Raw genomic sequence first — 15,797 nt, forward strand, 5'->3', positions numbered from 1 at the left:
TTTAAAGTCGCTGTAAGACAGAATGCTACAGGAGACCCCTCCTATCTCCAGTCTCTGGCTTCTACAGCAACTCATTGAAGAAACTTTGATAGTTTGAATTACATCGCCATTTAATTTCCCTTTTGAAAGTGATGAAGTACTTTAGATTTTTTGTAGAATTTTGTGTGCCTTGAGGCGTGATGCAGAATCAGCATCTCATGTGGTGATGGAGGCGTCTGGCTCAGTGGATTTTTTTTTGACTGATGGCTACAGCTTCCCAGTTATGTCCTTTTTGTGACAGATGCTAAACAGCATAAAATAAGTACCTTTTCTAGATTAGCACAGTGATGCTCATACGTGTAAGACCAGGTGCCACATGCACCCTCTATAGCTTTTAATGTGGCCCTCTAGACTCCAGAGGCACACAGAAATAGAACCTCCACTTTTTGTGAAATTTCCACAAAACCAACAAACGCAAAAAGTCCCCGCAATTTTTCACGCTAATGCATAATTGTGAGTTCATTTCACATTTTTCGCCGGAATGGGTCAAAAATATTGAGTTTAAGTGACTAACTCCCACCTGCAGGTGGCAGTATTTCATACTCAGCATTACTTGAGTATAATATACTCAAGTACTCGCTGTATCAATCATGTAACCCATGATTGATACAGCGAGTAACAAGAAGTCACATTTACTATAATACATGATGTAAGATAAATATAGCAAATCTTTTTGCAAATATTTATAAATTAGCTCTACGAAATCAGTGATTTTGATTACAAAAAAAAACAAAAAAACAATTGTGAAATCCTGGTGGGACCGATCAGTGAAAAGTTGGTCCATATTTAATTTTTAAAAGTACTTATCAAATGAAGATAAGTTTAATTATTAATATTTTAACAGTTTTTAATGGGTTTTATGTTTGTTGTACATTCTGGCATAACCTGCCTTTTGAGGACATTCAAAATGGCCCAAAATTAAAATGAGCTTGACATCCCAGCCTTAAACTATCTGTTTATTGATATGGATGTTACAGCTGTTTTACCACAACAATTTATTTAAAATTTTGTTTTTATTGTTTTTAAAAAAATATTTAGGAATTTCTCTGATTAAATGTAAACAAGTTAAAAAAAAAAACTGAAAAGAGCTTCCACAGCAGTCATTTAGAGGCAGCCTTTCTTGTGTGATTTATTGTATTTAAACCTGAGACACAGTACAGGGGGGAAAAATATAAATGCCTGTTCCCATTAATCAGAAAAACATAACCTTTTGAAAAAGTTTATTTCAAGTCTAGACCAGTTGTTGAGGCAATCTGTTGTAGGTCACGCTAATATTGCTCTAACGTTAGTACGTGTTTTCCAGCCCTCTGCTCTGAATCTCATTAACATTGAGCTCAGCAGCTGCACAAGGAGCCAGCCATAAATATTCTTGACCCCAGCTCGGTTTTCAACATCAGGGATCGCCTTTTCTCGTCTCCAAGGTGTAGTGATCCACCTATACTGTTTCAGCCAGGCCCGTTGAAGTTTACTAATTGGGGGAATTTGATCTTCCTGGGCTCTCACGGGGAATAGGTCACGTGGTGGTCATAATTTGTTATAAAAGAATACATGTTTATATTTTACAAAAATCTGTGCTGATTATTTTTTTCCCCCTCAGATTTTATGTTGCCAGACTAATCATTGACATGTGGATGAAATGACATTCCAGCTGTTCTTTGGTTATTTTGACTGAAGTGGGATGTTTATATTTGTCTTTTTTTGTGGGGATGCTAGCTCATTAGCAGTTTAGCTTTTCCCCTTTCAAGTGAAGCTAATGAAGTTATATGAACTGAAACTAAATTGAAGTATTTACTTCTTGCCAAATTCTTAAAAGCATAAATGGTTCTTTCACACATGATGGTCATGTTGCCAACATAAAAATGAGCAGGATCTTGGTGAGGCCTTCTGGAGTGCATTAAGAATGCAGTGGGCTGTCCATGAAGCATGATGCTCCACCAGAGTCTGATGGATTTCAGCATTCCCAAAGCTTCCAAAGTACAATCATTGTGGTTTATTATTGTTGTGTTAGATTATTGGAGAAGTTGGGTGGAGTGTTGGGTAGTATTGGTGGTTTGTTGGCCCTGTATGCATTGGTTCATTCCTGTCCTCACCACCTTGATTGGACCATGAATGCTCTGCTCACATCAGCAGCTGTGTAATAAATACTGCAATATGCATACGCCCCTTTATACATGTATAACGGCGTGCGATTGCTGCTGAGGTTGGATTCAGATAACAAACCAACGCATCTTGATATGGCACTGTGGCCAGGCTGTGCTAGTGCTGAAGCTGCACCTGTTACCTGCAGGTTTACCACCAATGGGGCGAATATCGGCGCAGGGGCTTAATGTTGGATTTCTCTGATGTGTTCCTAAACAATGGTTTCCAAGTTTAATATAGCACGAATTAGCACGAAATAGCAAATTCATATTCATTATTCCTTCAAAAATGGACAAGTGCATCCTTCAGAGCCTTGTTGACAGCACTGGTTCTATCGCCAGTGTGTTGGTCAACCCGGGCCCCATCCACATGGTATATTTTTGTTGATGATTAAGAAATTATGTACATACGCAGGACAGGATGCAGCACAATTGAAAATGCTGTAATAGGTATGCCAGGCCACGCAGTGGCGCTGCAACTTTACTACATAACTACGCAACACACACCGGAACAACATTTGACGGCACCAGGTTTATTTGTGAGAGTGAGGCGCATGCAGGATAGAGACATGGAGGTACGCCGTCATCGGTTTCTAAAAAGACGTGGCCTGTATTACCACAGGGAAACATTATTTTGAAAGCTGAACCTGCAAAATAAAAGCTAAACAGTAACTTCTTTTTTTTCATAAACCATTTTGTGCTGTAGGATTTGCCTATTTTGTGTAAAGTCATGAGTGTAACTAACGCAAGGTATGCTTGGGACATGTCCCCTGCTTTTTCTTTAGCTGTTCCTTTATCTGTGGCATGCAGATAATGTTAGCTAAATGATTGGTTCATCTATACCAGTATATCTTATTAAGTTTAAGAATATGGAGGTTGTTGATTCCTGTTTTATATCCCTTGCTAGTTAGTTAATGCCAGGAATAAACCCACTCTATCCTCTTTAATTTATTTACAGAAGTTCTGCTCAGTGTTGCTTTCCACATATTTAAAAGAAATCTTTATTGTCAGAAATAACAGAGTCAGGGAGGATTCAGACCAGAGGCCAGGATCAGGACAAGTGTCAACTCAGGTAAGGAGGGATTAGAACTTGATGAGGAAAAGAGAAGGAAAGGGAAGGTTATATGTAAGCAGTTTCAGTGGTTTTAAAAGACCATGTTATGTCAATAGTAAACCTCACGAAAATGTGCGACTTTGACAGCAGCTTTTTGAAAAAGTTTAGGCCACAACAACCACAAAAAATTGCAACATCCTAGTGGGTCTGTTTGCTTTATTATCTACCAGTTAAGAGATGAGAGCAACTTAATTTAATGTGGTACACAATTTACCAGTACAGTCCCCTTAATAATAACCAGCTGTACTTGGTCTGCCTCTATGGTCAAAACAGTTTTGTTGTTTTCTGGAAAGAAAAGTTAGATCTCTTGCCAGAGATCACCTGTTTGCAGTTTAAAGAAAGTTTGTCCCAGCTTTGTTAACATTTGGAAGAAAATGTCTTAAACTCATGCGAGTAAAACTCAGTCTTTCTCCTTCCTCCTGTACCTAGTTTGCATTGTCCACACACCTTCAGACAACTTGACTGCACACATTGACTTTAAAAACCCAGCCACATTTGAAAACGACAACAATAAAAGTTTACAAGCTTACCACATGAAAATGGGCTGTGGTGACATTGCTATGACTGTCAGTGTTGTCTATGGTGTTAGCAATGTTGTAGTGCAACATGATCTTCTAGTGCAGAGGTGTCTTAACTCCATTCTGAGGGCTTCACATTGACCTGTTTGGTGAGCAACATAGTATTGCCTTTGCACTGACGGGTTTGTTCTAACTCCCAGGGTCCCAGGCTCATTCTAATGTATGGTGTAGGGGAGCTATTGGTTTCTAATTCTGTCTGAAGAGGTCTTAAGACTGCACCAAAACCTAGAAAACTCCTATTATATCTGTTTGTTACTGTCTCTTCTTTCCTTTGTCTGCATTTGTTGTTATGAAGCTACTGTCTGTGTTTTTGCTAAAGTTGTCCATTTGAAGTCCTTTGCATTACTGTGGTGTTGGTTAATGGTTGTTGAGATGACGTTGCTGTCCAGTCCCAATGGTCTTACTCTAGTGTTAACCCCTTTTGTTCACAGAGAAAGATGCAGAGGAGACGTCTGTAGCGCTGACTAAAGGTGCTGAAGTGAAAAGAATTGCAGGTAGAGGAACTGGGAGCATTTATTCTGCGTGACTATTTTCAATCAAGTGACTTGACTAATAAGATCCCCTAATATTTGTTTTTATGTTGTCTGAACTTCAAATGCAACAGTTTGTTGTCTAAAATGTCTCATTCTCTCATTTGTTCATTTATGGTGCATCTTAATTTACCATTATAGCAATCACATAGGCACTAATAGGGTTTCTTGGAGTTAATTTTCCACCTCAATGGAGCTTTTAAGACTTTGCATAAGTTTGACACTCTGAAATCTAATTCACTCTTCTGGGACTGAAGCTACTAACCTTTTATCCTCCTCCACCTTTTGGTTCTGTAATATGGAATAATTGCAGTTTGCCTCATTTTTACAAGTCCAATTTTGCCTCTTCTTACTGAACTCAAATGCTGCTCAATGACCCTTTTCTGTTTCAGAGCTGGAAAATGACATCAACGTTGGACGAATAGTAAGCTCAGGTACATGTGCAGCCACGCAAGCCAAAGCCTCCACCTCCTCGCTCTCTGTGCTCTGCTAGAAAGAAAATGACAAACTCCTACAAAACTCTGGAATAGTAACGCAGCCCCATTTGTGGTCAGAAACTAGTTTGCTTTTTATTAGAAATTAGGAAGCTTTGTCAGTGAAAGCTTTGTATTGAAATAGTTTCACAGTTGGTGATGAATCAGACAGACAACACTGCCCTCTGTTTCTGTTTGATAACAATTGCCAGCAGGAGTTTTTCTCCAAAACATTTTTTCTTGTCTGATTTAATATCTTCCATGTTGCCTCGTCTTTCACCATGGCTGTGTGATGCTTCTCAGTGTAAATTTCCAACATAAATGCCCTCACCTTGCTTGTCAGCGACCACTCTCCCTCGGCAGTGCTTTGATTCTTCCTCAAATACTTGTCAAGCATTCCCATTGTCCTTTTCTTCATCTCTGTTTGCCAGCTTCTCTTTGAAGGCAAGACTCACACACACACCCTCAGGAGTAATTCTATGCTATGTTTAACTTCGACTAATGTCACATCTGTTACATGCGAAGGACATCGCATTATTTCACTGATAGAAATAATGTGAAATGTCTTCATTTTCAATGGAAGGCTGCAGTGAACACTGAAATTTCCCAAATCGAACTAAACTTTTCATTTCACCTCAAATATGTTTTTCTTCTGGTTTTCTGTGCTCTTCTGTCTACCTCAGTTCTTCAAAACACCTACTGGATACCCATAGGTGATCTCAAACTGTTTTTCTAATGTTTATTTATTTATTGTTTTATCTCAACAGATGGTTTTTGGCTGGCCTCTGCCTAACCTTGCTTGTTTGTGTTGATTCCTTAATCCAGATGCTTTTACTTTTCCATATGCTGCATTGTTCTCCCTGTGGAAGCCACACATGTCGTTTACAACTACAGTTACTGAGCTGATAGTTGAAATAATCTAGAATGGATGTCCACAAAACGTCCCCAGCAAAGATGAGCCATTTCAAACACATGTGCTTCACAGACTCATAGGCCTTTTTGTTTGTCTTCACTTTGCAGGGTACGATAAGCAGGGCTTTCTGCTGCAGCTGGAAACGAAACTGTGAGTATATTTCTCTCTCATAAATGGTTATTAATGCGACAGGTTCATGATTCTCCATGCAATGCATGGGAGATGAGTGATTCAACATCTGGCTTTAAAAAAAGTGGAATCACAACTCTTGGAGGGACCAAAAGAAATCATGTACTGTTTTCCAGCCTTCTGGGTTTGTGGAACATCCATCTATTCAGCTTTTTCATGTAACATTCTTATCAGATGGCCTTTAATAACAAGGGGAAGAGGGACAGAAAGCAAAACAACATAGAAGAAACATAGAACAACATTCATTTCTTTGCGACCTGAAAATGACAATAGAATAATAGAAAGAACTAGAAAATTCCTGAAGAAATTTAACCGGGGCCTGCCAAAGTGTGCTTGTCGGTTTAGACACAGCGTTCTGATGCTAAAACTTAGCATCAATGCTAAGCTAATCTAAAAAAAATTACAAAGTAGCATGTGAAGAATCACAAGAATGTTGACTAACATGGACTTGCACCATTGAGTATGTTAAAGTACTGTAAGTGTATCAGTTGAATTTAGCCAAAATGCTAATGTTAGCATGCATGTGGGGTATCACTAGCATGTTGTCTTACATTCACTTCCTCCATTGAGTATACTAAGCATAGCTAATGTATAAGAAATGGCTAAAATGCTTATGTTAGGGAAAAGGCTCATAGTGGAAGAAAGTGAAATGCTAATATTTGTGCTAATGCATTGCCTTGCTGCGCAAGGCAGCGCACTACTAACCTGAGAGGAATATTGAGGCTTTTATTGACATCTTCTATGACATAAATCTATGTCATTGATCAAAGAACATCTGTTGTTATGAATGCTTCCATCTCAAAACATCAGGTATTATACAAGCAGCTCTTGGACCCTTAGCACAGTGTTTTTCAACAATTTTAGTATGGAAGAAGTCTTAGCCACCGTTTTTTTCCCCCTGACTTTTGGCGCTGGATATTTGATTACCACAGGAGTGAGGAAAGTTTTTAACCAACTACTTCCAGGTATCGAATTTGAAACCAGTAGCTATCAGGATGCACTCAGTTCACAGAGTACGATGAGTTTGAAGCGTATCTTTTCAAACCTTCTCCGGCTGGAGATGGTTGCTGTGAGAAAAATCTTAACCATCAGGACGAGTGCACTGTCTCTGAGTATGACATGTTCGATGATTATCTTTTCAGTCCTTCTCCAGCTGGGAAACCAGAGAAGGATTCTCTGGATTCTCTGGCCAGAGAAAATGCAGCAGAAGTTTGCAGTGAATTTTCAGAGGACAGTACTCTTGAAGAGACATCTGTAGAAGGGAACAATCGATTCATCCAGTTTTTCTGAAGAGCAAACGTCTCCGGCTTTGGAAGTTTGCTCTGAAAAGGAGACAGTGGAGTCCAAAAACTCCACTGTCTCCTTTTCAGTGCAAACGTCTCCGCCTACGAACGTTTACGCTGAAAAGGAGACAGTTGAGTCCAATAACTCAACTTCTGCTGAAACAAAAGCGGCATTAGAAGACCGGACCGATGAAAAGAGATCTGTCCGAGGGAATGATTTCACCAAATGTCACGAATCTCCCAAGATCCCAAGACCACCAATTTTCCTGGCTGCAACATTTGCAATGAAGAGAATAGACGTTGCGCTGAAATGAGCAAACGTTCGCATAGACGTCATAAATAATAAAAAATAAACAGTTTCTGCTGCAGTGATCAGTACAATGCAACGACACAAGGAGTAAAAAGGGAACAGAAAATAAATAAATATGTTCTATTCATCTACTTCTATAGCCACTTAATGTGGGCTCTCTGTTAATAAATGAGCTGTTATTACTTAATGTGTGCAAATTAAATAATAACAAACTCTGACAAACAAACTCCGAATTTGTCAGAGTTCTTGGCAGGATTGTGGTGACGTACAGGGTTTCTGCTGCGTTACCTTGCCAGAGGCTGCCAGCTGTATCTTTCTGTTATGGAATCTGTGTTCCTGTGCGTTCCAGGTCTCATTGTCTGAAAATGATCCTGGCATATCCACAATAGACCAAATGCTACAGCAAAATAACAGCTAGCTTGTTAGCTTTCCACCTCTGTGAAGATGTATTTACTTTCCCAATAAAGTAACAGGGATGTAATTTCATAAAGCTTCAGAGAACCTCACTTTTAAAAAAACATTTAGGCTCTGCACACTCACCACTCCCAGAAATGTGCAAATAATTGGGAGTGTATCTTTGTTTCTATTGCAAACCAATGCAGCTGATTCAACACCAGAGGTAGTGATTTCATATTTGTTGGCAGGCATTATACATTCATGTATAATGCCTGCCATCATGTATAATAAAAATAATTTTATTTTTTTGTTGTCTTAATAAGGAAATGTGATCCATTGTCATGAATATGGCAAATGCAAACTCACGGTAAAAGGGTTGAGTAATCATTTTAGAATTTTGTGTGAAGCGATATATTGGTTGTCAGTGAAGATGTGTTTTTTTTTTTTTTTTTTTTTTACCCCTCCAGGGGTCTTTTGTGGGCTCTAGTGTCCCTTATATGATAGTAGGCTGACAGGAAACTGGGAAGGAGAGGGGGGAAGACATGCGGCAAATGTTGTCGGGTCCAGGAGTTGAACCCACGACGGCCGCGTTGAGGACTCAAGGCCTCCAAATACGGGTCGCGCTAACCACTACGCCACCACGGCACACCCCCGAGGATGTGTTTTAATAGATCATTATTCAGCTATCCCTTTGTCAGCACATCAGTGGATGCATGTGCAGTTCTCTGAATTTGTTTGACTTAATCACTCCAACTGCAACGGTGAGATCTCCATTATGCTGCCTTTCGCTTACTGACCTTCAAGGTGTCTGTCCTCACACACACACCATCTAAGCAGTTTGTCAACACACAGTTTAAGGTGGATTTTATGAGTTCAGTTTGTATAAAACAGTAACTTTATGTCTATACTCTCATTAATTATATAATGATGCACAACAATCTATTATTCATTGAAAAGCTGTTAATTAGTTTGCAACATGGATAATTTATTTAATGTTAGTAGCATGAGTGATGCTTAGAAAATTTCATACCCACCAGTTTATGTATTTCCCAATAAAGTTCCAACTGTAAATAACCTTAAGCAGAATAGAAATCTTGTCAAGGAGAAAATAAGAGCTGTAAAATGATGTGCAAATGAGGCCTAGGTGAACCTTTTCTGCTGACATTTCTGACTTTGGACCTCACAAAGAGCTCAGACCTTGTCTCTCTTTTTTTTTTTCTCCTCCTCCCTGTTTATTTGAACTAAAATCACGGCACACATCAGATTATTAATGATGGTGGTAGTAATCGGGAGGTTCTAGACTTTGCACCGCTGGTTTGATTATTTAAACAAGGGTCTCACTGTTTTGTCTCGCCACACACAGATGAGACGAAAAGTTGTCACTGACTTATTCAAGTTCCTAAGCAATCGACAGCTCTGACTTTCCTTGACAGTGTTTGACAAGCTCAGTTTTGAGGGTTTAAATGTGTTTCTATTACTGCTAATGAGTTATCATGATGTGTCTGAATGTTTCTTTGTGTTCTGTTAATGTATAGGCCACCGGAGTTGGCATACAAGTATGGCAACCTCAGCGAAGGGGTCTGTAAACCAGGATATGCAACAGCCAAAATGACATCCATCTACCCTAAGTGAGTAGTCCGCTTTATCGCTGTTCTTTTTATATATGAAACGGATTGCACAAAGGACAGATCCTAAGGTTTCTTTATGGATTTGTATCTAGATGTTAATAGAAGATGAGATCCTTCTTGGGCATACCAAGATACATGATGTCACCCCCAAAGCCAGTCGGGCCTAAAGGCCTTTTCGTCCGACATAGAAAAGCCTCCACATTCCTGTCCAATCTGATCCTACTATCAATCGTGTTTTTATCGTCTACTTCCCCGCAACAAAAACTCAACTGTGTTCTTGTATTCCCCTGGTACACAATAGAACATTTGTCACCCAAACACAAGGTCTCCCATCTTTCCTCTGTCATATCGTAGAGCCTTTAAAGACTTCTCTATGGGCGACACAAACTTCCTGTCCTGATTCATCACAAGCCTTCCCCCAACCAACCCACATGCTCCACACAGTCCTCCAGAGCCTGATGTCATTTATTCTTTTGATTTTCTTTTTTCTTTATCCCCTCTGGGCGTCTATTTTTTGTACAGCATCTCAGCTTGATCTATAGGACATTGTTCTATTAGCATTCTATGAGCCAAGCATGGGCAATTTTCCACACTGATGAATAAGAGCCAGTGGCATCACAAAGGAGTACTTGACCTAATTGGGGGATAAATTCACCATCACTATTTTTTGTGTTTTTGTTTATTTATTTATTTGTTTGTTTTTTACAGAACATTTAAACATTGTCCCCTGAAAGTAGAAACTTTTTAAGATAAGACTCGTAGAAGTGTCATCAAACCCGACATTAAAACCCTCCAGTGTGGCAACAAAAATGTGCTCCTATCATGCAGAAAAAAATGACTTGCTCAGAAAGCCAAGCTGTTCTTTTCAGGTGAAAGTAAAGTGTGGCTTTATTTGGAAATGAATGTCCGGGAGTTTGGAGGAAGAGTGGAGAGGCACAGAATCTACCTCACTAAAAGTCCAGTGTGAGGCTTTCAGTCTGTGATGATCCTGGAATTCTTGCAACTTTTCATGCTTTCCTTTGCAGACTCAGCTTTATGAAGACACTAATTCCATGTCTAAACCCCACTTGGCACTTGGTCACCGTGCCAAAAGGTATTAATATCGACATTATCAACCCTGGTGTCACTGTGCTGGATTGGCCAGCAAACTGGCCTTACCTGAATATAACAGAATCTACACTTTTAGAATCAGTAAATAATTCAAAACATCCCCAAGTAGACCTGTTCCTACTTTTGCTCTGGCTAGTCACATATGCCATAGATTTTCAAAATTTTTCTATGTCAAATGCATGGAAATCAAAAAAGAAATAGATATGGCTATTTGAATGTTGGAAGTCTGGATTCTAAAATTCGGAGAAAACAGCTTTCAAAAATTTACCCAAAACTGCTTTGCAACCTGGGTCTGTTCATTTACATTACTTTGCATTAACTGATGATTTATTGGAATCCAGCAGCTCTTCCAGGATTGATAAAGTTGTGAGAAGTTCAATTCCATTGCTGAGGTCTTCTCTCCTTGTTGTAGCACACAACTGTATGCTTCACAGTAGCAAACTGCCAAAGAACCCTGCTTTTACAGAGGTTTATACGTAGATTCACTTTTACAGGTGATCAAGTTTATTTTAATGATCCAAACAACATTCATTTCTTCCACACCTAGTTAGTTTTTGTTAAATAAAACAGGCTGTGTTATCCCTCTCTGTTTCTTGGTAAAGTCAAGATGGTTCTTGTAGATTAAAGTATGTTGAAAAGGAAAAGATACTTGTTTTTCACCATGATTTAGTTTTAAATATTGCCATAAAAATGGGCCCACACAAAGTTCTTTGCTTTTGTTTTGGCTAAAAAAGAACTGAAAGTGTTTTTGGACAACATTGACAAAGCTTCCCAGAGCAACCCCCTCCATCCCCACCAGACCCCCAAACCCGACTGTACGCGAGCGGCTACGCGTTAATGACTTCATCTAATCAGCTACACATGTCTGATCAAAGTTCTGTACAGCTTGGAGCCCACTGATTATTACTACCTTCACTACGGTCACACAGGTCAATCAGCAGAATTAATGCTCTGGCTAGTGGAGGCTTGGAAGATGAAGAGTTAGGTGCGGGCTATTATTATGTATTTTTTTATTTTATTTTAAATGGACTAAACCAATTAAATCTTTTCTCATTAGTTTTTATTCCAGTTTGAGAGGAAAATCATTCTTGAACGTTGATTTGTTCTCAATCGTGCTGTCCAAACGGGTGTGACCGACAGTGCAGCGCTTAGAGAAAGCTGCTTAACCTCTGGCACTGAGGTCTTGTGGTTCCCCTTCTAATCATCTCCTGCTTCCTCCTTGTTTGTCTTCTCTGAAACCCCTTGCCCTGCAGAGTCCAATTTATTTTAAAACACCTCCCTCTCCCCTCAGCTTCACCCAAAACTGTTTGTGTTGGAGCCCTAAATCAAGTGTTGGCTGTGAACTTCAAGTGGCACGGTTATGAAAATATTGCATGTGAGAGATGGACCCTGCAGAGGAAATGAGCACAATGCATCCCTGCCTTCTGGCTGAGTTGGGAACCCTCACGTTTTATTTAACATCAAGCAGCCCCTTGTCTGTCTGCATTGTCAGGATGTCAGTGACTGACTGTTGGTCAGGGCTCGGTGACTCATAATAAGTCTTTGTTATTTATTGCCCCATCTGGCCTCACAAGTCTTAAGTTTAACAAATATCCTTTTGCTTAGGCAGGACAGAAGTCTCTGTGTGTGTGTGTGTATGTACATGTGTGAGGACATGTCAGGTGATGTGAGGACATGTAAAAGCCAATCTGGGTGCTTCGTCCTTTTCTGGCTCTCCTCTCCTCGTTTTCAAAGTTTGGGATTAATCTTAGAAGTCGCCTGCGATGCTGGGAAGAAGTTAAACCTAACCAGAAGGTCTCCCTATGTCGGCCTTTATTTAGTCATTGCGTTTCAGAGATTCACGTTTATCACACTGGTCTGTCGCAGTGTTATAACACAGGGATTCCGGTTGAGACATAGGAGTGCGTGCTTTGCCGTCTCTACTTTTGATTTCCCAGTACCAAAAGTCTGCTAGTTAGTGTTGTCTGGAAGCTAAAGGTTGCAGAGAACGTGTGTATTTATGGCTCCAAGTGCCAGACATCAGGCCATCAGTGGGATTCGAGAAATGCATCTTTGGTGGTCTGGTTCTGAGAAGAGAACTACACTTCAGTCCTATTAATCAATCTCTGCATACCTTCGGTAATACTCAAACCAATGGATTATCCTTTTAGAGCTCTGTGAACCACCACAGCATCGTCAAACTACCAAATGTAGATATGCACCAATTATAAAATGTCATTATGGAGTTCTTGTGAAGCCATTTTTCCCCAGACAGGTCAGAACCTTCTGAAATAATGGAATCAGAACCTTCTGACCCAGAAAGTTCCAATTTCTGTTATGAATGACTAGTATTTTATATTAGAAGCAGAGGAGACATCACACCGGGGTGTGTGTGTGTGTGTGTAATACTACAAGGTAAGTACAATTTAGCTAATATTTCTAAGCGGTTAAAATGATTACAGCGACATTTTAAAAAGTTTTTAACATGCATATATTCATATTGACATTCAGCACTGCTATTTCGTGATGGAAACATCTGTTTATGTAGTCTGTCAATTTAGCTGACTTAAACTGGAAGATTTACATAACATTGCAAACATTTCCCAGTCTATCTCAAACTAGGATGTTTATAAACCTTCAAAGGAATAAAACAGAGTAACTTTACTGTAATAAGTTCATCTTTCTGCTGAAAGTGTCGCCATCTGAATAAATACCTGACAAGCCTTCATAGAAAATAATTTAGATTTAAATTTTAGAATATGAAAATGGCTCATTTGGTAACAACTTCCGCAACAATGAGTGGTGAAGTTAAAACTACTGTTAGCTCTCAGATATTGGGTGTTCATACATTGAAAAAAGAAATGGAAGAGGTGATTCTGGAAGAAGTTAGTCCTGGAACATCAAAATCACTGGTGGCAGATGGACTTTTAAAATGCACTGAACTTATTTTTAATTGATTTGGTTTCTGTATGGACTAAAAAACATTTTACCTCCTAGTCTAATTTAAGAAGAAGGTTGTGAACTGGTGGCTGAGTCCAAGGTACTCTGTGGATTTGTTGCCATGCTATCGCAGGACAACAAAGGACCTGCTGTACTTTTCTGTTTATAAGCATCCTGTTTTATAATGGTAATGAATCAAGATGACATGATCTCAACATAATTTTGAATATAATGGTATCACAGCATTAACACCAAAACTAATCTAATTGCTTATTAAATCTGTTTCCCTACATTTATAACAGAAAGGCAAGAATTGATTCTATTTCTTCTAAAATAATAGGATACATAATGTATCCTAGTCTAAATTTAGTACATGACAATTGTTATCTTAGATGTATTTTGTTTGTCTTTATGTTAGAAACTGCCCACTTTCTTTGTGGGCAGTTTCATTTTCCATAGAAGAAAATGTGAAAATATATCTATGCTCTTTTTCAGAAGATGTTTTTTGTTTTGTTTTGTTTCTTTTAGCAGCTCTAAATGAATTTTATTTAACTGGACAGAGGGAACAAATTGCTCTTTGGATTGTAAAGGTTGCAGACCTTTACCTTAATGTTCCCAAAACAGCAGACTTCAGGGGTAGTGATTAGTGCTACTTTTATATATTGCTTGGCCAAAATAAAATTAAAGAAAAGCATCTGCACATAGCTTTACAGAAAAACATTTTGCATTGGTGCAGGAATGCTGTATTCCTTGACTATGTGTATGTTGGACTGAAATTTTATCTGGTACTTTATGAATCCCAACCTTTGTGATTAATACCACTCTGTAGATGTACAGATAAAAAAAAACAAAAAAAACTTTAGTGTAGTGAGAGTGCACAACTGACTTATTATTCTTAAGGTTTTCTGAGTTTGCATTTTAAAATGTCATTATTTGTAGTTTTATATCTGAAGTAAAGGGGTTTCCCTCCTTTTTTCCTTGTAGGTTTGTGAAACTAGCACCCATGTTCCTCGACCGGAACTTCAAACAACACACAAAAATCAAAAACTACCCGCCTCCATTTGGCATCAAAACTCAAGGTAAAGTATTTTTCTGTCTTCCATTCGTGTTGATATGCACTGTACTGAGAGCTTCTTAGACTGTTTCACTTTTGTTATAGAATGTTCTATGCTCCTCAGACTCAAAAATAATATTGTTTTTTTTTTAGTTTAAATAAGTTTAGTTCTGCCTTTTTTGTTGACTTTGACATTTGGCAGGAAATGTTTTGCTGCCATGGTTTCAAGCCTTGTCCTAAGAAGTGTTAAAAATGAAATGCATTCCTGGTAACCCACCTGTACATTTTTCCATGGTTGTGTGATCATCAGACCATAGTGACAGCAGAGTGCTTATACATTCCCTTGATTGGTTTATTGATGGACTGTTAGAAATGCCAGGTTTTTTTAAACACAAGAAGTTACCTCAATGTCACACGCTCATTTATTGTTTGACTTTTGGGTCTGTTCCAGTGACTGGCTTCTTATGGATCTGAATAGAAGTCACAATAAAAAGCACATTTTTGTCGAGTTAGTAAGTCAGAAAATGTCTTATCAGAGCTTGTATCAACAGGGAGCGATTGAAAACATAAAGGCTCTTAATTTGAGCAAGTTTCCACATTCATCACAGCACAGTGAACTGCTGGCAGAGGGGATGACCCTGAATTCACAGTGGTTTTGAGGAGATGTTTGACTGTGGTCTGGTCAGTGTGGTCTGTAAAAAAAAAAAAAAAAAAAAAAAAAGCCTCATCACAATGTTGATGACTATGGACACTTTGAAAAGACCTTCTTACAGCTTTTTTCACTCATGCCTTTTTATGGCCACACTGCCAGATTTATGGTGCACGTAACGTTCCTGTTCACACATTCCCCCACCTGAACTGTGGATCTCTGCAACTCTTCCAGAATTACCATAGGCTTAATGTTTGCAGTTGTTCCAAACAGAGCTCTGTGAAATCTCAGGATATTGTTTAATAATCTAACCCTGCTTGGTGTATCGTGCAAAATCCCAATCAAATACACCAATGCTCGTTGTCACATTGCAAACACTCAGTTGGTGTTGCTATCTATTTTAAATAAACAGTGGGACCCTGTTATCCACTTGACCTGTAAAATTTAAGCTAGTTACTGACAAACCATGTTGCT

The 15,797-nt window shown here is 38.9% G+C and overlaps 1 protein-coding gene across 4 annotated transcripts in view; it reads left to right on the forward strand.

Annotated features, from left to right (window-relative positions):
* The window catches only part of st3gal3 (ST3 beta-galactoside alpha-2,3-sialyltransferase 3), a 68,879-nt gene that overhangs the window by 21,807 nt on the left and 31,275 nt on the right, over nucleotides 1-15,797 (forward strand). For 2 of the 4 annotated variants that reach the window (XM_023335142.1, XM_023335141.1), the window contains exons 3-7: nucleotides 4,301-4,363; nucleotides 4,792-4,833; nucleotides 5,893-5,935; nucleotides 9,499-9,591; nucleotides 14,605-14,699. In XM_023335142.1, the coding sequence (XP_023190910.1) occupies nucleotides 4,301-4,363; nucleotides 4,792-4,833; nucleotides 5,893-5,935; nucleotides 9,499-9,591; nucleotides 14,605-14,699 (336 nt within the window). The remainder of the gene's footprint in view (nucleotides 1-4,300; nucleotides 4,364-4,791; nucleotides 4,834-5,892; nucleotides 5,936-9,498; nucleotides 9,592-14,604; nucleotides 14,700-15,797) is intronic. The other 2 variants (XM_014469998.2, XM_023335143.1) reach the window with 2 other exon arrangements.

This window comes from Xiphophorus maculatus, chromosome 6 (genome assembly GCF_002775205.1).
Source record: "Xiphophorus maculatus strain JP 163 A chromosome 6, X_maculatus-5.0-male, whole genome shotgun sequence".
NCBI classification, from domain to species: Eukaryota; Metazoa; Chordata; class Actinopteri; order Cyprinodontiformes; family Poeciliidae; genus Xiphophorus; species Xiphophorus maculatus.